At 35.4% G+C, this 26,729-nt stretch overlaps 1 protein-coding gene across 3 annotated transcripts; it reads right to left on the reverse strand.

The window, feature by feature from the left end:
• Positions 1–1,817: 1,817 nt before the first annotated feature.
• Positions 1,818–26,683, reverse strand: LOC134239175 (transcriptional-regulating factor 1-like). 3 transcript variants are annotated; one of them, XM_062721341.1, is made up of 20 exons: positions 26,574–26,683; positions 21,913–22,404; positions 21,449–21,674; positions 20,213–21,110; positions 19,633–19,692; positions 19,043–19,239; positions 18,635–18,737; positions 12,576–12,720; positions 12,064–12,161; positions 11,517–11,603; positions 7,798–9,392; positions 7,442–7,491; positions 7,092–7,178; positions 6,384–6,487; positions 6,189–6,264; positions 5,308–5,396; positions 4,800–5,066; positions 4,224–4,310; positions 3,697–3,926; positions 1,818–3,416 (listed from the first exon to the last, which is right to left on the reverse strand). In XM_062721341.1, the coding sequence occupies exons 2-20, from the start codon at positions 22,346–22,348 to the stop codon at positions 3,281–3,283; spliced, it is 4,971 nt and encodes a 1,656-aa protein (XP_062577325.1). In that variant the 5' UTR covers positions 22,349–22,404; positions 26,574–26,683; the 3' UTR covers positions 1,818–3,280. The 3 variants fall into 3 exon arrangements, with proteins under 3 accessions (XP_062577325.1, XP_062577327.1, XP_062577324.1); XM_062721343.1 differs by having other exon boundaries at positions 21,913–22,386; positions 26,574–26,675; XM_062721340.1 differs by having other exon boundaries at positions 21,913–22,665; positions 26,574–26,675.
• Positions 26,684–26,729: the final 46 nt, after the last annotated feature.

Below are 26,729 nucleotides of genomic sequence, written 5' to 3' on the forward strand. Positions count from 1 at the left end.
GTGTTATGGTGTCTAAATGAGGGATGAATGTATTAAAAGCTCAGAAAGTGAAAATTGCACTTGATTTAAAATTTCCAATTACCCCTTCATTAAAATTTCAGGTCTTCCTTGAAAATCTTAGGTTATCCACTATAAAAACTAAAAAGTTTGTATTTGAGACAATGAAATTATCAGAAAAATGTTTAAACAAATTGTATTCTTAAGCTTCACTTTGTTTACATATTAAAAAACATTTCTATAATTCTATACATTGCAATCCCACTAAAATTTAGTTATTTTTTTTTAAATAAAACATATCAAGATATAATAACAGGTCATATATTTTTTCTGAATTGAGACAATAAAACTATAAACGTAATATGAAAGCACATTCATATAATATGGCAAATGCAGTAATATGAAATCATAACAGTACAATGATTATGGAAAATAAAACAACCTAAATATGTAACAGAATATACACATGTACATGTATATAACAAGCACTAACTCTGACATTCAATGAAAGCAAAAGAAATTATTTCTCCAAAATTCCTCTCTGCAGATATTACTTTTAAGCAGATCACACGGTGCTTGACAAATTGATAAGAAAATAATTAATAAACTTCTGAAAATTAAAGCGACCCTTGGTTGTCATTCATCTGATTTGATATCATAAAGTAGGCAATTTTTTGCTTGCTTACAAATTTGGTGAATTGTTATATGATATTCATAGTAAAAAAAAATTTTCTCTAAACAATGCGTAACAATAGTTTTTGAAAAACCAGAAGTCTCAGTCGAGACTGTAGCTCTACTGGTATGTACTTATCAAAAACCATTGCACTATTTTATGTATCTTTGTGTAGTCTACTTGTGTGCCAACTTATTTTGAAATCAAACTAGAACTGTAGAAGGAGTAGCGTTTTTAAGGAATTTCACAGAAAATTCTATTTTTAGTAACCATGGTAACACCGTTCATCGAAATCAGAAACCGATGCACTATTCTATGTATCTTAGGGTAGTCTACTTGTGTGCCAAGTTATACTGAAATCAGACCAAAACTGTAGAAGGAGTAGCGTTTTTAAGGAATTTCACAGAAAATTCTATTTTTAGTAACCATGGCAACATCGTTCATCGAAATTAAAAACCCATGCACTATTCTACATATGTATCTTAGTGTAGCCTACTTGTGTGCCAAGTTATATTGAAATCAGACCAAAACTGTAGAAGGAGTAGCGTTTTAAAGGAATTTCACAGAAAATTCTATTTTTAGTAACCATGGCAACACCGTTCATCGAAATCAAAAACCGATACACTATTCTATGTATCTTAGTGTAGTCTACTTGTGTGCCAAAGTATATTGAAATCAGACCGAAACTGTGGAAGAAGTAGCGTTTTAAAGGAATTTCACAGAAAATTCTATTTTTAGTAACCATGGCAACACCGTTCATCGAAATTAAAAACCCATGCACTATTCTATGTATCTTAGTGTAGTCTACTTGTGTGCCAAGTTATATTGAAATCAGACCGAAACTGTGGAAGAAGTAGCGTTTTAAAGGAATTTCACAGAAAATTCTATTTTTAGTAACCATGGCAACACCGTTCATCGAAATTAAAAACCCATGCACTATTCTATGTATCTTAGTGTAGTCTACTTGTGTGCCAAGTTATATTGAAATCAGACTAAAATTGTAGGAGGAGTAGCGTTTTGAAAAATTGTTTACAGACAGACGGACAGACAGACGGACAGACAGACAGACAGACAGACAGACGGACGGACGCCGGACGCATTACTATCGCATAAGCTCTTCTGGTCTCTGACCAGTAGAGCTAAAAATTAGCTTCAGTGCCATGACTTTAATGTAACTCTACAATTTAAACATACATTTACAAAATGAATTTCAATATCTATAATAACTATTTCTCTTTAAAAGTCCCTTCCTAATCCCCCTTTATGCCCTTCTCCTTTGGGGCACAAGCACAAATAACTTATGACACCATTGCTCTTTCCAAAATAAGATTCTACCCAAGGGTAACCCAAAATCACGTCATGAACAATTTCTTTCATGCTACCTGAAACCAAAAAAAAATGTTTTTTCCAAAAATCTAACCACAACATGAAATAAGTACATTTTAGCTTCCATGGAATGCCAATGACACATAATGACCGACACGACGTTTCCAATCACATGTAACAAAATCACAGACAAAGCATTGGACCCTTGCTGTCTTTCCCAAAGACTGCCATCACAAACCCCAACTGCATACTTTGAACTCCTATCACCGGATATTTTTTATCATCTGCCACAAAAAGCTTTTTTGGAATGAGAATTCTGACACTATCTGTCTTTCAGAAGATGAAGTGATGAATGAATTACCTCCCTTATTCAAATATACAAACTTTCCGCATTTAATGCAAAAAAAAAAAATGAAAGCCTATAATAAGTGATTTGATCATTTCAAAGTACAGTGGACCCTCATTTATCCGGACGCTTTGGTTCCCAGTCAATTTGTCCGGATATGTGAAGCATCCGGATATCTGAATCACCAGTTAAACAAGACAAAATAACATTTAAAAATTTCGTTCCGATGAAAAATCGTCCGGATACTGAAGCATCCGGATATCTGGCGTCCGGATATCTGAAGGTCCACTGTATAAATTATTTCCCCATTAATCATGTTAATAAATTTTTCTTAATGACTTGAATGAAGAAAGGTGACTTTCATTAATCCAAATACTGGAAAATGGAAAAAAATATTGACAGTTACACAAGTTTTTCAAGACACTACAAATGAATACAAAAATAATATCCATGGATGACTTAGTTGTAACTTACATGCACCATATTAATGATAATATACCAATGATTATAAATAACTTACATTTTGAAAACAAAATTCCCAATTTATGATGGTGTAATGCTAAAAATGACGAAGATTTAACTACCAAGGTAAAACAGTGCAGTCAAATGATAAAAAAAATATCTAAACACACAATGATTCATTCCAAGTCAAGGTTTGCTGAAGCAGATCTTTCAAATCTACCCAGGATAGGAAAATTCACGTATACCCGTAAATCTTTGAGATTCAAATCGACACAGTGACTTCCCTTTCCTGCATTTCTCAAGCATTTACCCTGGCTCTTGTGGTCCAATGTCATAAATGTTTAAAAACAAACAACAAAACGATGTTTTTCTTCCTCGTTTTCTAAGAAGCTGCCATAATTTGTAGTGGTAGACTGCCCGGATTATATATATAGGCCACTTTCTGTTAAAGCACCAGAAATGTTCCAGGGGTCAACTCACCGAAACGGTGACCCCTGTATTGAATTTAAAGATATGTCTACATTGTTATTCTGTTTCACTTTGTTCTTCTCATTTTCTGCCATCCTATGACTTTTCATGTGGGCACTTCTACTCTTCACTTTGTGAAACACTCTGAAAATAAAGAGGCAAATTAACTTTAAATAATTCATAAACTGGATGTATGAAAATGGTTAAATGTGGACAAATTCTGAAAACTTCAATTTTACACTACATGGATAGGTGTGGAAGCAATTGAAAGTGGGGAGCGGGGTTAACCAACAAAAAAAAAAAATATTTGGGGGCTAAGCCCCAATCTTCAATACTAAATTATTTCTATCGTTGCTATAAAAAAAAGGGGGGGCTAAGCCCCTAGGTTTGCCTCTGGTCCTCTGTACATCAAAACTAAACTTACCTTCCACAGAGTTTACAAGGAAATACTTCTGTAGGTTGATCCCCGTCATTAACAGGGGAGGGTTTAGGGGGTTTGGAGGTTTTGGTGGAGGGCCGTCCAGGGCCCCGTGCCTCCTGGGACACTCCTCGCGCTTCCTGTGAACCACCACTGTCTCCTGCGGCGTTCTTTGTCGTTAAGCCTCCTCCATGAATACGAATGTGGCCATTCAATCCTTGCTTCGAAGTAAAACTCTGTAACAATAATCAGTTGTCATTTTTTTATGACCTCATATCAACAGAGATAAATTTGAATCCCCCTGTATCCACAAATGTTTTGCATCGAGTTTAGCTAAAATTTATTCAAATATTTTGGAGTTTGAGATAAAATTTATTAAAAAATTCAATTACTCACTTGCCACAAGCCCTGCACAAAAATTTTTTACCTTCAATCTTATAAACATAACACTGAATCAATGATGCCTCAGCTTTTCTTATGAATTTAAATTGTTCCAGAGATAAACTGATAAAAGAAAAGGAAGTTTGACTTACAGCAAAGCAGTCTGGGTAATCACAGGTATAGGTAGGCACAGGCGAGGCACTCACAGACGACGAAACGGAACGGGCATCGTCTTTATCCTACAATGTACCAAGATTATACAGACTTTGTGTATGTTATTAAATCCTTGACATTCTGTAAATGAATTTTATTTGGCATGTACGATATTTGGCAGAAATTGATTTTTAAATAACTTAACCTAGATTTGAGTTACCGCTTTCAAAATGTGCTTTATATGAATACATGAAAACAACACATTTAGCAATGTACTTGATTTAGCGGATGATGCTTTCCAGGAAAGTGGCTACATAGAATACACAACCAAATGTAATGTGTTTACAGTATTTTAATCTTGCACGTATAGTCTACTTTCAATTCGATTTACACTACACAGTGACAAAGCTATACTAAGTCTTGAAGCCTTACAATGGCCTATTCTTGCCTGTAAAATATCACAGCCTGTAAAACCTTTTGGACAATCTCGTTAAAATTCATAATGAAAAATTCCAGAAATGAAAAAAAAAAAAGAAACAAGAAAATTTCCTGAAGATCAGAACAGTTCTCCTTACTGGTTGATTGTCAGTGTCCATGGACTCGATCGATTCCGAGTCTGACTCCACCAGATCGTTTTCCTCTGGTTTTGGGAAACTCGGATTTTCGGCTGCTGTCGCTTGTTGAGTCTGAGCCTGAACAGCAGCTTGCTGAGACCTGAGATTGTACAGACGATCGTGCTCTCTCTTCCGACGGATGATCCGCAATCTCTTGTGCTCGTCTGGACATACTTTCTTCCACAGGTAATAGAAATGAAGACATTCTTTTGTTGTTTTTGTACCAATCTGAAAATTGAGCAAACAAAATATGTAAATGACCACAAAAGTTTATATCAATTGAAATACAGTAATTTTTAATAATTTAAAGTTGAGCCTTACAAGATGCAACACAGAATTTTCATTTACTGCTAAGAAGTTCCTCACATTATACTTTTACAAATATTGCATATATTTTAGCAACTACTAATTTAGTTTTCCAAGTCAGAAAAATCTCCTGACTCGAAAACTCCTTAGACCAAAATCTCACCTCTTTTGATATTTTAAAGAAATCTTTATCACACTTCCACAGAGCTTGTTGATATTTTTCTATTTCTTCTGAGGACCACTGGTCAGTTTCTGAAACGATTAACATTCAATAAGCCAACATAGTCCAGTCATTATTACATAGATATACTCACATTTTGATACTGTGAAATTATTTGTAATGGTTAATATTCCTTGTAATGTTTATAAAATGAACTTGTCAAACGTGTGAAATTCAAAATTTTGTCTACTATGATAAGATACATGTATGTATTAATATTAAATTGATAACAATATTTACTTTATCAACTTGAAGGTAGGTACAGTAAAACTCGGTTATAGCGAAGTCCTGGGGACCTGAGAATTTAATTCGCTATATCCGTAATTCGTTATAACCGTATAACGAATTTGTAAAACCATATAAAGCGAAATCGCAATATGCATGTTTTCCTTCAAGTTTTACTACCAAATATATTAGGGAAGCAAATATTACAAAACATATCTTCGATAACTAAGGTTTTATTGTGAATTGAATTTTATATACAATTTTACATGTATATACAAAAATAAGTCAGTTCAATTTATCAAATTTTGAGATCTTTGAAAGTTCGTTATAAAAGATGGAAGTTTCATTATATTTTACTTCAACGGGACCCAAAATCAGTTCGCTATATCCGTAAATTCGTTATATCAGAGTTTGTTATAACCGTAAAATTTTACAAGGATTTGTTAAGAATTTTGCCGGGGACCCAGAAAAACTTCGCTATATCCATGAATTCGCTATATCCGTGTTCGTACTAAACGAGTTTTACTATATGTTGTAAAACTGGATACTGGAAAATCAGATTTGTCTGGGAAAACCCATTACATAACACTGTCCTTTACCTTGATATTTATAATCTAGCAATGTATTTTTCTTTGGTAATGAGATCTTCCCTTCCATCAGCTTTAACATGGCTTCCTAGAAAAGAAAAGAACACAGGTATTTATATCACAATTTCCCCCAAAATTCCACACATTAGAAATATACACTGACTAGACTTATAAAACTGTCAGAGCATATTGCACTGTCAATAATACCTTGATATCGCCCTTGAGAATGTGGAGGAGGTGTAAGGCATATTCCACGTTACACCCATTCCCCGGTACACCAGCACTACAGCTGAATTCCTGGTAATATTGCACTACAAAAGAAATTTTTGTACTACAGATTCATCATTTTTCAAAATACACCAAATTTTTGTTATTATTGTGAATGAATTGGATTGCAAGATTGGATGATCAATGAGCTACAATTCTTATCAATCACTGAATTGGATGAAGAAGCTGTTTATAAATTCACAAATACCAACAAAATTGCATTTTTGCCAAAACCATGAAATTCCTCCCTCTCAAAAATTAATTGAATTAATTAATTGAAATAGTAATAATTTGATTTCTTGATGTACATGTACATTTCAGTCCTTGTTGATATTCCCCTATTTCTGTCAAGTCTGATTAAAGTCTATGCCACAAATCTTCATATTATACTGAAAACCACATATTATTTGCATCATCTTCTATCTGCGATTCATCAGTTTGCAATTACTATGTAACGCTCAATTCTAACAACTGAGGAACATTCTCTACAAATACCAGTACTAAGCAAAATGATTGTTTCACAGCAATTTTATTATTTGTGAATTAATCTAAAAGTAGGTCGAGTAACTCGTGGATATTTCTCGTACAAAAATAAAACTTGGTTTACAGTAACAAAAGTTGGGACGTAAGACAATCTATAAGACCCACCATCTTCCTCTGAATTGTCTGCCATTGATGACGGAGTCCAAACCATCTCTTCCCTACTCTCTGTGTTCATTGCTTCAGATCTGTTTTCTGAAGGACAAAAATATATATCAGTTATCTTTTTTTTTCTTCAAATTGACAGCTTTGTTTTAGCAACAGTGCTGTTTTAACTGAAATCAAAATTCTGTCACATCTAGAGGAATAACAGGCCTTCACCATTTGTTGAATAATAAGAATTATACTCCAGTAAATTGTCATCTATTTTCTTACACAAAGAATTTGATAGCCAGGGTTTTCATTAACAATATTGTAACAGATGATTAATTTACATGTACATGAACAAGTTGTCTTACCATTAAATGGAGGTATTTCTGCCTGATACTGACTTCCAATATTCACATGCCTATCAAAAAACAATACATTGTAAGATATTATTTTGTACTTATTTGTAATCCTGCTACAAATCAAATCCACCAGTTCTATGTTAATAGCCTATAATTTTTTTTTACATGTTTCATTAAAAGTTATGAATATATGAAATCCACTTAATCAATTTTTAAAAGCAAAGTGGCTCACTAAATCTGACTTCATAATTAAGAAAATGACATGTCAGTATGGACATTAGAGAACAAAACTTATTGAGCAATTTATCAATGAAGAGAAAGTTGGAGAGGAAGCATTTTCTTTAAAAAGGTCAAAATGGACTCACGGCAACACGTCCGTTTCTGGCGGGGGTTCTACTGCCGCCTCAGGCTGTGGTTCCTCCTCTTCTTGAATGTCCCCGATATCTGACTTCAAAGAACTAATACTCCTCGCTGATAACAACAGAGAATTCCTAGGGGTCAAAGGTGCTGACTTGGGGGTTATCGGGATATACCCTGACAAAGAACAGAAAAGTCCAGAGCCGCTCCGAATGGGGCTCAGCATAGGGGGAGGGGTGTATGGAGGTGGGGTATTCCCCCCACGGGATTCCCCGGGTAATATCCTGGGAGACCTTAGCCTGCTCTGAAATCCCGAGTTGTTGAGATACGTTGGTATAAAGAGGGGAGAGGGTCGGTGTTTCCTCCTCATTTTTAACGTTCCCAGCGAATTGGGGTTCCTAAACTGCCCCGCACCGTCGGACTTTGACAATTTGGACGAGTCCCAATTCCCGTCGTGAGATTTAAATTTATGCAGTGATGCCTCGGTTCTGCTCCTGGGTCTCATGAACGTATTATCCACGCTCTGCGATCGGAGCAGCTTGAAGTCGTCCCCCGATTTACTCCTCATTCGCTGTTTTGTCTCTGGACTACAGATGGACGGAGAGGGTTTAACAAATGACTCGTCTTTGGTTGGAAATTTCTGGGTGGCAAAGTTCACAGATATCTTTGGTTTCTCGTAATCACTACCTGAAAGTCTACGTTTGAGCTCCTTGTGTTTATCCCCCTTCTCTACTTTGTGAAGTTCTTTCACTTCACTTTTGTCTCTCCCTGTGTCTGTGATAGTCACTTTGGGAAACGAGAACGGATATATTTCTGCTGCCTTCACCTCTTTCCCTTCCTCCTGCGATTTCCTGCGATCTCGCATCTCATGCTCGGCAATAGTGCTATTAATGTCATCTAAAGCCGAATTGATATCCATCACTTTCCCTAAATCCGACGGATTAGAGTGTCCCATCTCCGGATAAACAGACGACGGATGACTGGAAGCCACGGATCTTGGAACAGTTTGTGAGCTACTGGCCTTTCCACTGTTAATATTCCTACTTCCTGTGGACTCAGCGGGTTCCACTAACTCGAACTGTTTGAGTCCCTCGGGGGTTTCCATGCTGTTAAGCAGCTGAGCCACTGTCATCCCTTGGTGCTTCGATGTTGACACCAAGGTCACATGACTGGAAGCCAGCTGGGAAAGTGGTTCCCCAAGTGGCGCCTCTTTCATCCCTCCACCACCCTCTTGTTTCACCCGTTGAGACCCATACTGACTCTGAGCAAATTTTGGTTGAAGGGAACTCGACGAGGTCTGCACATTCAAAGGATTCATGGGATCGGGTAACGAATTGAGATTAATGTGAGAATTTCGAAGCGGAGAGCTAAAATTGTCCACTGTCCTTTGTTGCTGTTCTTGTTGCTGCTGGATCTGCTGCTGCACAAGTTGCTGTACCTGAGCTGCTAGGTTGCTGGAATATTCCTGAGTTTCCATCGCACTCACAGCCTGGTGTGGAGCATTCTGAGCGTGCATCTGAGTGACTGGTGGCTGTACATTATCGTAACTATACTCGTTTGTCTCCATTGAGCCTTGACGCTGAAGAATAGGGTGAGGAATAGGCTGCAAAAATGTTTATCAAATATTAAATAAAAATTAAATTTTATGTTACAAAATTACTGTAAATGAATTTACCTGTATAATGAATGACAATTTTTTTCTTCAAGTTAGATGAATTTACTCTGGTATATAGCACATTTCTGAACATAAACTTATTTCATGTATACATGTACCGTATAGCGGGTTTTTTTAGCGGGTGTAAAAAATTCGGCATAATTTACTTTAGCGGACACAGGGTTTCAGCTTTTTGCAGATGAACACTAAGAAGAGTACTGAATATTTTAGCGATTAAAATTTTAGCGGACTATCATCAAAACGCCAAAATAAGCACCCCGCTAAAATAACCCGCTATACGGTATTATGTACATTACGACATCTAGTGCTGCACTTGAATTAGCAGAAACTGGTTAATGGTGAATTTTTTCTTGCCTATTTAATACCAAACTAGAACTGTCCAAACGGGACTAAATACCTCCCACTGGGTTTTTCAGAAGTTTTTCCATAAGAAAGATATGTATCAAAATTACCCAAATGACCTTGGGTCAAGGTCATGACACACCCATGGGTCATGGGCAATCTTTGTGTGAAATTAGAACCTACCAAGTTAATCCATACAAAAGATATGGACTGGACACGAATTATGAAATTTTTCTTCCAATGATGTTGAACTTCCATAATTGACCTTGGATCAAGGTCATGACAAACCCTTGGGTCATGGGCAATCTTTGTGTGAAATGAGAATCACCAAGTTTACCCAAAAGAAAGATATTGACCCGACACGAAGTGATGAAATTTTTCTTCCAGTGACCTTGAACTTCCCCAAATGACCTTGGGTCAAGGTCATGACTAGGGCTGTATCAATATATCGATACGTATTGATATTCAAGAAAAATATTGTATCGAAAAATTACTTCCAATACATATCGGACAAGCAGTTTTTCCTCTAATTCTGCTATAAAGATGGGAATTTTAATCAGCGAAGATTATATTTCACTTTTTTTAATTAAAACTGATTAATAATAATAGATTTATAAAAGAAAGAACACAGTTTTTATAGTTATTATAAAAAAACATAACAATTTTATTTTAACATGTTGATTTTTCAGTCATTAAAAGTTTCTATTGGAAGTGTTTTATTTGCTGACTATGGGATAAGAACTTTGAAATGGGTAATAAAACAGTATTTTTTTCATGAAATCCATGCATTAAATGATTAACAAGCCTTTTTGATGGAGTTGTTTTAGAATCCAATATATCGCGTATCGCTTTAAAAAAATATTGTATCGTATCGTATCGAAATTCTTTGCTCAATACACAGCCCTAGTCATGACACACCCTTAGGTCATGGGCAATCTTTGTGTGAAATGAGAACCTACCAAGTTTATCCATAAGAAAGATATGGACCGGACACGAATCATGAAATTTTTCTTCCAGTGACCTTGAACTTCCTCAAATCACCTTGGGTCAAGGTCATGACACCCCCTTACGTCATGAGCAATCTTTGTGTGAAATGAGTACCTACCAAGTTTATTCATAAGAAAGATATGGACCGGACACAAATTATGAAATTTTTCTTCCAGTGACCTTAAAGTTCCCCAAATGACCTTGGGTCAAGGTCATGACACACCCTTGGGTCAAGAGCAATCTTTGTGTGAAATGAGAACCTACCAAGTTTATCCATAAGAAAGATATGGACCGGACACAAATTATGAAATTTTTCTTCCAGTGACCTTGAAGTTCCCCAAATGACCTTGGGTCAAGGTCATGACACACCCTTGGGTTATGGGCAATCTTTGTGTGAAATGAGAACCTACCAAGTTTATCCATAAGAAAGATATTGACCGGACACGAATTATGAAATTTTTCTTCCAGTGACCTTGAAGTTCCCCAAATGACCTTGGGTGAAGGTCATGACACACCCTTGGGTCATGGGCAATCTTTGTGTGGTATGTAGATTCTAATGTCCCTCCGTAAGAAAAATATGGACCGGACACGATTGCACAGATGGACGGACAGACAGACGGACAAGGTGATTCCTATATACCCCCCCAAACTTCGTTTGCGGGGGGTATAATAAATATCTTGCAAAAGTAAAGGTGTCTATAAAATGTTGTGATTTACAGTGACCTGTTTTTGTTGCCTCTCCAAGCCACTCTGCATTTGTTGCTGTTCCTGCTGTAAAAGTTGCTGTATCTGTTGCTCTGAAAGCTGATCCTGTAAAAATAGATCATTACCTTAATATCCATGTCAAAGTCACATCCAAAAATATGTAAGAGGATGTTATAAATAAATTAATTACAAGTCTATTAAGTATTTAATTAAGTCTAGAAATTTATTTTCATTTCACATGTCAAACATCACAGCGCCCTTTCCTTTTTAAACTTGACTGAGGCAAAGTCTTCCAAAAATAATTTCATTACAATGAAACATGATATATAAAGTCGATACAGCATTTTTCACCAAAACAGAGGCCTGGTCATGATTGACGGATTAAAAATAACTATATTTTATTTACCTTGGTATAAAAGTGTCCCAATTTACATTACAGAAAATTGAGAAATGCTTTGTAAATTTTACAATACCTTGTTATATATAATTCTAGCAAATAAAATATTTTTTTCCTGTTTTAAGTTCAATATATCAAGGATTAAAATTCCCCCTCAGTGGTCCTTACCCAGAACTGAGGCTGAGTGGGAGGGGCTGTTTTGTACATGGTGGGCGTGTCAGACATAGGGGAGTCAGGAGGGACCGGTGACTGTAAGGTATATTGCACTGAAAAATCAAATAGATAAATGGTGAAATTTCTCATATATCAACCCATTTAGAGAGTGTACAAAATTATCAAAGCACAGAACTATTTCAAACAGATATAGTTTATATTCTGTAAGTATCACAAATAATATTTAAAGACATCATCAAATAAAAATTAAGACATTTTTTTTTTTTAAATTAGCAATTGTGTCACTTAAACAATAATATATTACTTATCTGTACATCATCTAAATACAATGCACAATCAAATTTTACAACTTATTTTTATCTCTGATAAACAAAGATAAAGAGTACATGTATATGCATTACATGTAAATGAACTGTACTTCCCCATTATACAGGTATATAAATACATGTAATACATATTGAAAAATTATAATAATGAAACTAAGCTTAACTAAACTAAATACACACTTTGGTTGTGTTGATTAGGGGAGGATCCAACTTGATCCATGCCCCCCTGGAATGGCTGCCCAGGAAGCCCGGGTTTTTGCCCCACAGGTGAGGGAGGGGCCATCATCGGATTCATTTTCTTTGTTTTCTTATCTTCTTTTACTTCCTGGCATTGACAAAAATAATAAGAATGAATTTTCTCCTTTTTCATCATATGCATCTTAATCAAGAGGAAAAAAACTTGTTCCCATATATACATCACAATCTCCAGTATATCTGCACAAACAAAATATTGTTTGGGGGACCAAAATATACATGTAGGTATGCAAGTCAGAATATGCCATGAAGATTAACTAAATTAAATGGCATAAAAGCAGGGTTCTCCACATTTGAAAATTTAACCATGGAGGAAGCTGCGCGAAGGCGAAATGTGACCGAAAACACAAAATTATGCGTGTAAGACTTCCTAATCTTCATTAATCAATGATTGGTTTTGCAATGTTTAAACTTAACCGCTGCATTACAAAACAATGGAATAACTAAGACTTTTTTTTTAATTAAAAACAATAATAATTAAATTGAAAAGGATTTATCCTGTATCTTACTTCACAAATGTACTAGAATTTAACCAAAACTGTAGTAACCTTCTGAAGGAATTTAAAGAAAAATTTTGTTGATACAGTTGGTCAGTAACCATGGCAATATTTTTCAGAAATTTTATAATTATAAGAATTGTAGCCTGTTGTATGAAATGTTTTGTTTCATTATAACTAAAACTGATGAATGGGTAGTATTTTTTAAGTTAACACACAAAGGAACATTTGGAGCAGTGTCCCTTTTTTTCTAAACGTTCAAAAGTTCTAACAACTGTTTAAAAAATTAACCGTTTTACGGAAATTTCTCTAGATATTGCATTGTTTACTTCTCCACGTGCCCAGTGCTAAAAATAGCGCCACGCGGTGTTTCATAACAACGGGAAGTAACTCTAAAACTACAATTATACCAGCGATTAAACCTAAGCGTGCTACGATGGCGATTGAGACGTAGGCCCTATGAACATTATATCAAAAAGATAATAAAGTTAAAGCTTAAAAACAGATCATGGGAAATTGATTAACTGCAGAGGAATATGAAATTTTTACAGAGTATTTCTTTCTGACACAGCATGCATGACGATTATCATGCTCGTAATTGTCATCTTTTATGAACCCGTTATATATCGAATCATGTAATGAAAATGTTGAAGTTCCCAAAAATTATTTACATGTGTACGGGATAATAAACTCTCAATAAATTGATCATCTGATCAGCTGATTGACTCTCCATTGATTGTCACGCTTCACAGCATAATCGCTAATTAACAACGTGTTTGTTTAACACAGTCCGCTTTCCTTCGAGGCTTGCGAGTTGCATGGCAGTCGTAGTATAAACACAATTAACTACTCAAATCATTTAAAAAAAGTAGGTGTCAGGACTGAAATGCAATAAAATTTAATCATGGCGGCTGCCGATTTTAAAGGTCAAATTCAAAGGAAATAGATATGCTTGTAACTGATTTATGTTGTAAATAAAAGTTAAAAAGAGGGAATTACAATATTCGTTTAATTTTAAACCTCGTTGTTTTCTGTATTTACCTGTTTAAATATCACTAAAAATAACGTTCATTAAGGAGGAACAGGACCTTTAGCTGAAAAAATTCCTGTCAATGAATTTTTTTCGTATTTTTTATATTACTAATTTAATATGTACTTAACATTTTAAAACGGTACTGTCATCGGATTTCTTGACTTATTTAAAAGATATCGCCTCACAATTACCACCCTGTTTAGAGTTTGTATGGAGTTTAGATACTTCATGTTTACGGGCCCATAACGGAGTCCATAATGCAAATTTTTACGCACAAAGGTATAGATACACTATATACTCAAATATTTTAGAATATTCATAGTGTTTAAATTATCTGAAAACAATTGTTTTAATTTTATATAGTATTTGGGTGGGATAATTTTTGCATTTTTCAAGGTAGCTTCAACGACAAAAACCTCATTTGGAAAAAAATTCTGTCAATAAATATTTCTATTTTTACGATTGAATGTCAGTCCTTCATCATAATTATTTACTGCATAAATATCACAGGGTGAAGCTTACCTCAATATCGCACAGGACATCGTTGAATGAGACGTGAGCATGATAAAAACGCTTCACGTTTGTATTTTCCGAGTGCGGGAAATCAATTGTGACGTCACACGAAAACATAAACATTCAAAATTATCTAAATAGAGAGAATCTCTGCTAGTAAACACGAAAAAATATTAATTTAAAAAATCTGCTTCAGAAATTTATCATGATACATTGACTGTGACCTGTTTATTATGAAATAAAAATGATCATGACGGGTGTGTGTACTTGATCTCGCTGCACTGAGAATTCAAACATTACGTCTATGACGTCACTGACGTCAGACTGCAGGGTAAAGAGAAACAAATGTGTGGATTGGGCAACTTCACAATATCTAAATGATGGCAAGATCTTTAAAAACTTTATTAATAATAATTTCTAAAATTAAATGTTTAAAAAACAATTTTAGAATTTAGAATAGAATTACACAAGAATTGTTGATTTTAACAACGTTTAACAAGTATATCATCACCGATTATGACGTAATATGTCTTTTTAGTCATGTGACATGCCTTTCGAGACACTCGACGGAATCTAGTTATATAAGTATAGTATTTTGGTATATAACTACTCTTGATTATCTAAAAGAATGGTAAATTTTCGTGTAGATCTTTCAATTAAGAATAGCTAGGCTTTGTATGTTTGAGCCAATCAAGGAAAAAAAGTGGAAATGAAAATCATACAAAGTTCTGACCAAGTATCATCGCAGAACCTAGCGAATGTACACAACTGATATTTAATCGCCTTTACTTAATCACTTGATATTTCCGCAGAAGATGTTTACAAAAAAAATGATTTATGTATTGTTCCTTATTCATCATACATAGATGGGACAAAGACTTTTACTCGTAAAAAAAATTATAGAATTCTTTTCTTTACATTTCATGGCTGTTTGAACAGGGGATACATGTACACCAGATTTTTTAATGTAAATCATACTTTGGTAAACAATGAACAGATCAATAGAATTTACTGCATCATCGGATATAAATTTATCATCCCTGGGAATCCGAAGATCTTGCTATCACACTGGTGCTTTTTGGGGGGGGGTTCCCCCTAACCACCCACCCTGGGTGTTTCGTGCCCCAAGGATTCTTTGACATTTTAAGAATTAAATATTTTTCTATGACATATCACAAAGGATTACAAATGAACAATCCAAAATGTAAGCTTAACCTAGCCCTTTTAGTTTATATCTATAAATATTCGTACACAGATAATAAAACAGAACGTTCCGTTTCAGTATCAGAGAGTATGAATTTTCCCCGTCCCCAAGCACCCGTGATAACTATACGTATGTCTGGAATCTTAATGCGGAACAAGGAATTTTTATTTGTCCGCCCCTCTCGATCCTCCCGAAATGACATTTCTTTGTTTTGCCCCCAAATGGAAATTGCTTCCTACAGGCATGCTTTGCGTAAAATCTTTGTCATAAGGCACTTTTATTAAAAAAAAAAATTTTAATATGAATTTCTTCATCCTAATTTAGTTTATATGCTCTTTTGGTAATTATGTCAAGATGCCAGTCAAAGAGAAAAATACTGCAGAAAAACAAATGAAGTGGACAGTAAAATATGGAGGAACAATCACTTGTGTGCATGAACACTGAAGTTTTATTTTTTGATAATATTATAATAGAAAAAAGTGCAACTGCATGGAAGTAAATAAACACATTCTTGAGAAAATATTATCTGAGACGGACATTATACTTAACATTTATATATCCTGACAAGAAATGAAATCACCAACTCTGTACAAGTATATCATCCGAGGGAAATTGCCTTACAGACACGAACTATAGGTGAGGGGGGTGCTCCCTGACTTTTTCATATAAATATTTTTTAAATTTTAATTTAAAAAGGAAATTTTCATGAAAGGTTAGTAACAACCCCTTTCCCGTTTTGTCACAGTAAGGTCATTTTCCTGCATCTCATTATACTAGACTAGTATTTCTTATATATACGAAAAAGACTACCCCCTTTCATTTTATTTTTTTTTTTTTGGGGGGGGGGGGGGGGGGGTCGCATTTTTTAATCAAGAACCTTTTTGGCTTGTCTATTACCCCCCCCCCCCTTTTTTTTTCATATTCAGTCTGCTCACCATATGCTTAACATTTATTTAGTTTGTTTAAAAGAATATAACATTTATGTACACGATAAAAACATACAGATAGTTTTTTTCTCTATCATTTTCTACTCTACGTACATTCATTGTACATCTCTCTTATCGCAGATTTCTCGGATGGGTATATCACCGCCTCGGTAACTTTCTGTCTTGTGCGCAGGCACCTGAAAAATGGTTGATGTACATCCACCACCCCCACCGAGATATTTTTGGACACGATAATCATTTCCTTGTCTATCATTTCAAATAATAATTTCCTTGTCTATCATACCAATACTTTGATATTTGATACGGTCCTTCGGATGAGACCGTATAAACCGAGGTCCCGTGTCGCTGTAGGTGCTGGCACGAAAAAGATCCCTCCTTGCTCAATGGCCCTAAGTGCCGAGCATAGGACAAAATTTTCAGCTTTCCGCCGGCAAATGATGGCGTCTTCATATGAGTAAAAAATAAATACATAGACTCAATAAATCGATATTTGATTATCATCTTCCATTTTCTGTCAAGTTTTAGAAATTGTTCTTTTATGGTTTATGAAAACTACAAGTACTTTTTATGGCTTTGACAGCATGCTAGAGGTAGTTTACGGCAAGATACATGTTCTTTTGACCTGGCGCCGCGTAATACATGTATGTAAATATACCGAGCACATACTGTAAAGGGACAATCTCTGTAACTTGACAAAAACGGAAAATATCAAATTATTAATGGTATTGGTATGTAGACGAAGAATTCGTGTATATTGTCTTAGTTAAATTTTCAATAGGAGAGAGAGGGCAAAATCTCAGGTGCCTGTCATCTTGTCTAGTACAGTACTGTAACCAAAATACTTGTAATTAAAATAAAAATTTTAAAACCTTTCCCTTCAAACAGTATTGGGGCTTTAAAACCTAAACTGAGAAACTAAAATACGACTTAAATTTTGAAATAAACCCAAGAAATCCGTCAGACATTTTATATTTAATTAAACTGTAGGCTAAACCAGCCACGTAGCATCGTTTTTGAAAGGGGGACAGCCAGAGAAAAGTTTTAAAAGTTGACAAGCAACAAAAAAGGGGGGGAGGGAGAATTGCCCAAACTCGAAACCCTAGTAAGCGTAATGTTTGTGAAAGAATGGGGTGGTCCCCTCTGCACCCCCTCCCCTGTGGCTACGTGCCTGTAAACTGATCTATGTAAAAATATTGGTCATATATTTATAGCTTTGCATGTTTATTGGGCTCAAAACCATTTCTCTTAGACTCTCAATTTAATATGAATACTTAGTATTCTCCTCAATTTCAGGTTCGTAAACAATAAATAAATATACTCATATCTTGTCCCAAATTATTATTAAAGTTAAAAGCGCACATGATAGCATCTAGACAACAATAATTTTCCAAACCCGTCAATATAGTATGCACTTCCTATTTCACATTGTCTCTAATGACGTCATGCAACAAGGGAGATAAGCGATTTACAATAAATGATCCACTTGTCACTCAGGTAAGTTTAAACGACATTTAGTGATGGAAATTGGTGACAAAAAATTAAACAGACCTCAGAATGTTATTTATATTATTCTAGAGGCTGATAATAATGAATAATTATGAATTTTCACATAAATATTATATTTGACCTTTAAGCATGGCACAGCTCGTTTAACCATGGCGCACAAAAATTTAACCATGGCGGGCCGCCATGGTAAAACCCCTTGTGGAGAACCCTGTAAAAGAACCCCCTGGCTTCTGTATTTTGCCCTTTGAGTCTTAAACGTAAGTATGGAACACACGAACACTAACCTTCTTGAAGTATCCACCATGTAATCTCATGTGTCCATTTAAAGCTTGAATGTTTTTAAATTTTCTGTCACAAATGTTGCACACAACAGGTTTTGATTCATCCCTAAAAAAGAAAATGAATTGTTGGAATAATTTTACAAACAATCTAACAAAATGAGAAATCTTTTAACATTCAAATATCAAAATCTACATTTAATACATTGTATAACAACAATTTTTTTTCATTCCAGAAGTTTTACGTAGTTCATGCATATCCAAAAGTTCTTTTCAATCTCTAAGAAAATCATTCAAATGTGATATGTCTTCTCCTATATTGTTTGATAAACTTGAAAAAGAATCAAAGACATTACTTTGAAATGATGAACTCCAAGTACTAAGCACAAATTTTTAAATATCCACCCAACATACATCAATTTTTGGTCGTTTCCATTTGGTTGGAATCCACGTGGTAACACCCCACTCAATGGGTTGATGAGGCGGGCTGCGTTTATTTGGCCCGGGGCCGGGCTGATGGGGCTGACCTGACCTAGATAATTAGATGGCTGTTCCTCCCCTGTACTTTGGGGCATGGGTTCCTGCTTAACCCCAGGATTCAGTGAAGGTGCCTGTTGATTGCAAACAATATGCTTATATTAATAACTTAAAATTGTAAACCTTTATTCTGGTAAATATTTGCTTGTTATATTGCATTTTTTGGCTTGTGTACTGAATATTCACCATATAAAAATTTTGCATGGCAAATTTATTATAACATGGTGATAATATCTTTTATAAAAAGCCTCTGGAGATCTTGGGTTTTTCAAAGCATGTAGTATTTATGTACATCTGTGCCGTGTTACTGATTGTTACAGTGTATCTGTGTATAACATTTGCCAATATAAACATAATTTTAAAACGTAAAAAAAAAAATCATGAATGTACAAACTTTGTAAAAAAAAAAATTCCTACATTTATACACACATGACACATTACAATATCTATCAGAAACCTCACATTACCTGCCAGTTTTGTCCAGGAAATCCTACTGATGGCTGCAGTCCTTGTGAATCCATAACCTCCTTAAACAAGAATCAATCAACTCTGTCAATCAACAAGCTCTCATTTACATCATTATATAAATTTTTCTCAAAAACCATTTTTGCTTCATACTGTAGATCACTTAATTTTCGCGACACCTTATTTTTGCGAGATAGCCGTTGACTCTTTGTAAGCGAGACATATTTTTCACGAATTGTTGTTTTCCTCTATATAATCGTAAGGTATACTTTTATACGCGAGAATGAAATTTTCGCGAGCTCATTGTCTCACGTAATTACGCGAAAATAGAGTTCTTGCGAATAAAACGTGATTTACAGTACAAGGACGGAAAATTATGACTGAGATAATTTCAATATACTCTTTTCTCCATATAGCTATTTATAGACTTATCAACCATACATATGCCACATCCAAATACATATGAAGAAATGGGGGAAAAACAGAAGGTAACTGTCGACAGATGACATGATTCAAAACAAATAAAGTATGGCTAGTTCCCATCAAACACATAAACATGAGGTCTAATTCTGCTGAACTAACCTGCAATTGTTGCTGCATCTGTAACTGGTGCTGAAGCTCTTGAGCCTGTTGCATTTGTGAAGACTGCAGCAACTGAGCTTGCTGTGTCTGCTGCAACTGAGATGCTAGGGAGACCTGCTGCTGCTGTTGTATTTGAGCCTGCTGTGCAGCTTGTTGCTGCTGTTGGATTTTCAGCTGCAGGTCATGCACTGCTTGCTGATCCGCATGTTGCTGTTGTGATTCCAGTATTCCAAACATTGCTGACTCAGATGACATAGGTTGCTGTGAAAACTGTTGTTGTTGCTGTTGCAGTTTCATCAGCTGAAGCTCTTTCAAGGCCTGAGCTGCCTGCTGCTCTTGTTCCTGTTGCAACTTTAGCTGCCATTCCTGCACCGCCTGTTGCTGAGAGACCTGCACTTGTTGTTCTAGCTCCCCCATCCCCCCCTGTTGACCCCCCTGACCCCCTCCCTGAGGCTGCTGTTGCTCATACTGGAAAGCCGTCTGTGGTGCATGTGGCACACCGTAGGTAGGACTTGTCACAGGGGTAGAACTTTCACTCGCATACTGTGAACTATAACCCCCTCCTTCTATAGCTGGTAATGTTACGTCACTATGGATGCTCTGATTTCCCACAGAAGTGCTCGATATGGCAGAAGAGGCACTGCAACTGCCTGGACTGGTTTGTGTGGAGGTGACAGAAGCTTTGATGGAGGCGGTGTTGGAGGCAGCGGCAGCGGCGATCACGGCTGCCGCATTCTGTGCCACCTTGGCGATGGCCTCCTGGATCTGCTCTGGTGATTGGTTGTGGTGGTTCTCCAGATGACGCCTCAGAGACCGCGCGTCACAGTAACTCTTCTGACAGTTCTCCACGGTGCACTCGTACGGCTTCTTCTCTCGGTGTGTCATCAGATGACCGTTTCTGAAAAAAGAATCAAGAGTAAACTTGCAGAAAATTTTGTTTGTCCAATAATTTGTCAAGAAAGACCAAATGCAAGGAGTGACTATATATACTGAGCATGAAAACAGGATTTAGGCCATAGTCAACAAAACTTGCCTAAGTTGACAATTTACAACTCTTTAACATTTGAGAAAAAAAAATTTAATTTGATTACATATATTTTTTAATCCGCCAGGTAAGATGCTACTTGGGATGATTATGTTTTGAAAACTATGAAAGATTTTGAATTTAAAATCCCAAAATACATAATATCATCAAAGAGCAAATTTCACTGTATTTACATTATATCTATTACTCACAAGTGATCCTGCCTTTTGAAGGCCTTCTGACACAAGTTACAGACATACTTTCTTTCGTCACTGTGGGTAAGCCTGTGCTTTGCCAAGGCACTAGTGTTGTTGAAGGACTTGTTACACGTGGTACACATCAGGAGGTTCGAGTTACGACCGGGGGATCCCTGGGGTGGAGTCTTCATCTGCTTACCCTTCATTTTCTTCTTCCCGACTCCCTCCGCAAGTCGTGGGTCTGAAAATGGCCAATATTTTTACAATAGTTGTGAAGCTATTAAAGGATTATAATAAAATCTCCCGAATCACATAAGCATTGTAACCACATATGTCTATAAATATTAATATAATTAATTAAAAGCATATTTAAAGCACTTTGATAAAAATTTCTAGACCAAAAGCCATATATTCAAAGCTTTCAACACATTGACTGATTTAGATGGACAAAAGAACATGAGAATGCTCCAGAGGTTTACCTATACTGAGCCCCTCGGGGTCGATGACGGATCCCAAATTGCCTTCGCCCACCAACCCTGGACTAGGGTCCCCAAACGCCTCCTCCATATCATAGGGTTCGTCCATATTCCCCTCCCCGTCAAACAAATCCTGGGTCCCCATGTTGGGCAGGATCATCCCGTCGTCCAGGTTCGGAAGGGTCCCTGCCACAGACACGTCGAAGGGCCCGTCTTGTAAAATTTCGTTTTCATTGTAGTTAATGGCACTGAGCATCGCGTCGCCCGAATTGGCGGACGGGCGGAATGGATGGATGTGGGGGGTGGACCTCGGCACTGGTGTTATAGGACTGGTCTGATCGCCGGAGTCGGGGAAAGAGTTCATGACCCCTAAGCCCGATTTATCCTCTGCCATGGAATACAGATCGACTTTGGCGTTGTCGTGCTTGGGTTCGCCCATGTCCTCTTTGAGGGGTAATCGAATGTGAAACTGGCTATCTGTTAGGGAATATCCCCCTAAAATAGAAGGATGTGGGTAGTTAATGGCAGAATTTCCACCCTGGTGGGAAGAAATTCCTTTTTCTGGCATGAAGAGATTGGAAGTGGAGACATGGTGATGTGGATTCATAGTGGATGTGGATGATGAGACGCGAGATGAGTTTGTTAGAGTAGAGTAAGTGGAGGGTGTGGACACATTCTCTAGGCTTGGGAACGGCCCACAAGGGAGGAAGAAGTGGTATGCTTTCTAGACAACATGATCATCAGAATGAAGAAAACCTAATAAAAGACAAAAGAAAAAGAAAGCAGAGATTAAATGATACCACACATGCAAAATAAAAATCCATCCCATGGAATTATTAAACTTCATAGAGGGTTCAATTTTTGAGGTTTTTGACATATCCCTTACCAGTAAATTTCTGGCATCTGCATATTTAAAACTGTGTTATATCTTTTATAATATGACCTTGTCCTTAAAATTAATTAGTCTCTACAAACCTGTCAAATTGAAGTTTTCCTAAAAATACCCCCCCCCCCCTAATAAACTGAAATGATTCTGATTCCACAGTATTCAGCTTTATTATCACCCTACAACATATTCTATTCCCACCTGAGAAGTTTTTTAAGAGAGTTAATTACGAGACCGTGTCATTCTTTTTCATATAAATAAACTCCCATTCAGATAAAAGATATTTGACTCATCTGATCTTAGGCTAAAAATACAATTCATCCTAATTTGTTGAATTTATTTGACTAAAAACTATATCACTTGAATCAAAATCAATAGGCTCTGGCTGATAAATATAATAAATATGATGTGATCAAATAATTTTAAAGCAATAAAAGCTGCCCAATTTGTTGATGTTTTTTTTTTATGAAAACAATATACCCCCTCCCCTCTTACCCCCACCCCTTGCCTTCCTTTATAAAAAAGTAGTATTTTTAATTCAAACCATGAAATATTCAAAATTAATGTTGAGCATGCAGCATGCAGAGAAAAGATTAAACAGATTTTATGACTATAGAATCAGTTAAGCATTTAAAGTAATTAAAAAAATAATCAAGCACTGTACTATTTTGAATATATGTAATATATATATATATATAGTTAACACCAAAATGAACTCAAGATGAATCTCATGAAGCAAATTCCATTCTACAATGAATTAAAGGAAAATATATATGAACATGATGAAGTTGACAGTTAGCTAAGACAGGAGTGCCTATTAAATCAATATAAAGAAAAGAAAAAACAAGATTTCCCATTTACATTACAATTTATCATTTCTTCCTATCAGTGAAACAATAAATGAAATGGAGGAGACAATTTGCTGAATCATGCTTGGTGTATGAGAAGCTCATTTTTTCTTCCAAGGTTGAATTAAGGTGAATTTTTTTTATGTTTATTTGTTTGTTTGTTGTTGTTTTTTTTGGACATCTTAAAAATCCCAAAATAATCAATGCATTCATTTCATGCTTTTAAACATCCATTTAGAAAAATAGCTTTTTATAGATAAATTGAGTCAGGTGGTAACTCCTCAGAAACCTCTCTCCAATATATGCCCTTGACTGATTTAAAGGAAGACCTCAGCAAAATAATTACTGTTCCAAACATTTGTCAACTTTTCAAGAATTAAACAGTACTTTGACCCACAGGGCCCAGTAACACACTACATCAGATTGATTTGTCTATACTTGATACAAATTGTGCATTTTTCTGTAATCAAGTGCAAAGGTATATATTTCAGGTGTAACCCATCTGCATCCTGTATGGGACACATGTGTTGGTAAATAAACTGAAAATATGAGATGTCTGAAAAAATGTCATTGCAGTAAATTGTTTCTGATAATTCAGTCTCATGTTTTGTGCATTATGCTTGGTAATTTGTAAAATAAACATCATTAACAACCTTTGGGTCAGTTTTGGTGATAAAAGTAAGACCATTTATGTAGTAAGTTGGTTGTGAATGGGTACATTTTTAATACAGAATTCTGTTCCTTTTCTTTTTAGTTATTTTCTCTATGTTCATACATGTTAACTCTACCGATTTAGGCGGGAGTCTACCGCTTTTTCACTCCAACTCCCGCCTACCGATTTAATTCAGAAATCTACCGCTTTTCTACAAAAGGTTCGTCTAAAGTATTTTTGGTTCGCTTGGGTATCCATTTTCTCTCATAAAATCTCGTTAGATATCGCGTGATTTGACTCGGAGGCATACAAACGCTTTTATTGTACCGATGTGTACATATATTTCAAGCACGAATTTAACAAGGACCATAGCACAAGATTACCAGTGATTACATTGGTTACGATAAATTAAGTCAACGTCACTGTCATGAAAAAGGAGATATAGCTTTTAAGAATTAGATGAAAATGTTTGACATCGTCTATAAAAGCACAGGAGCTCCCAATTTTATCGATAAAGTCAATAGAAATCACTCGATTGACCTTGGCAAGCCATGTGGCATACCTCTACTTTCGTTTTCGATCATCGCGGGAAATCTGATTTATATGACGAAAGTTAAGAACTTGTTTTAGATCTAGTTTAAACCATGTCATCATTTGTTTTGTTTACAACTGAATGAACATTCAGAATTATTGATTCTAGGCTATATCAGCAAAGATCACTCTTCAAAAGGCTAAGTTAAACTGCCAATCCAAGCAAAATGATGAGCATGAAAATATTTGAATTTGTACAATTTATATCAAACTTAAAGTGTTTCTGTCTTCTTCTTTGCAGTTGATATTTAAGATTAATTATTGTAGGTTTCATTTAGGCTATATATACATGTATATTACATGAAATGTACCGATAATCCAAGCGTAAAACAACGCGCGCGCAATGCTACCGCTTTTGAGGTCTGAATCTCCCTACTTTTCATCACAATAGGTTAACATGTATGTATGTTAAATAGGATTTAAGAAATATTGTTACATGTACTGTACATCAAAGCAACAAAAACAAAAACTTCTACAAAAAGGATTCCCTCTACTTATGCTACAAAAATACATCATACACATGCAGAACTAAAAGATATTTTAACAGGCCATGTTAAATGGGTTCACTTTGGACAGATCAATGGTGAGCTATGAAGAAGGGAGGGAGAGAGGAGAGAGAGGTTGGGAGCTCTCCAGAAAACATTCATTTTAATAACTTTTTCAAATGTACACAGTTTAACAGCCTAGTACCATTATTAGCAGATCTTTTAACAGTTTAATACAAATATCAATATTGATTATCTGATGCCTAAATGACATACAAATAAAAAATTCTGTCTGTTAATAATGTAGAGATACATGTATCATATATCAATTACTAAGTTCAAGATATAAATTATAATTGTATTTTTAAGTAAGTATCACATTACACTGGCACTGTGGGAGCTTTTCTTCAGAAGTCTGTGATCAATCAGATATATGTTAACATTCAAAAATAGCAAAAAAAAAAAAAAAAAGGGTAGATAATTTAATTTGTGAAAAGATTACTTCGTTAAAGTTTGGTGAAAAGATGCTGAGAGGTCTGGTTTTACTCTTGAAGTACTAATGTTAAAAAGATATGTTTACTGTTGACATCTGCATGATATGTATCACGATATATGTTGTATCACATGACCTCAACATGATACACATCAATCAGATGCTAACTTGAGAAACTTGGGCATAATTCTTTTAACAATCACCTGAATAATATATGATTATTAAAATTTGTTGAAGATGAAAGTAAAAGTAATAATTAACGAATATACCAATAAAAATCTAGTTGACATTCATCCTTCAGTACGACTCTATTTTAAAGACCCAAATGCTTTCAAGATCATAATTTTGATAAGAACTAGCATTAACAATTAATCAGGATCACTTTGGAGAAATTTCTATCTGTTGCATGTGAGCCACAATAGCAATGATTTCAATGATGTAAAATACCATGATTCGATTCTTATCTACGTTAATTTAAAAATATGTCGATGTATTTAAACTGCAGCGACTTTAAAGTAGCGAAAAACATTTCAAATACACAATGCTTGAAATGACGATGGTAACAAACACGCTTCTTAAGGGGAAGCAACATATGAGAAGTAGCAGATCGTTGTGAAGTTTCGGTGACAAATATGCAACTGTTTTTAAGCATTTGCAACCTAAATTTTGCCAACATCTGGTTTACAACATAAACCTTTGTTCTGCTAACCTGTTTACTCATTTAATCCTTATGCATGTTTATTCTGCATCGTTGAATATGAAGATGTCATTATTTTTTCCAAGTTGCTGAACGTATTTACTCGTGCCCTATTGCTTATTTATAAGGCGGAAGCAGAAATTATAAAATATAGATCCTTCAAGTTGG

Source organism: Saccostrea cucullata, unplaced genomic scaffold, assembly GCF_032062105.1.
Source record: "Saccostrea cucullata isolate Sc308-1 unplaced genomic scaffold, CSIRO_AGI_Scuc_v1 ctg169, whole genome shotgun sequence".
Taxonomy (NCBI): Eukaryota; Metazoa; Mollusca; class Bivalvia; order Ostreida; family Ostreidae; genus Saccostrea; species Saccostrea cuccullata.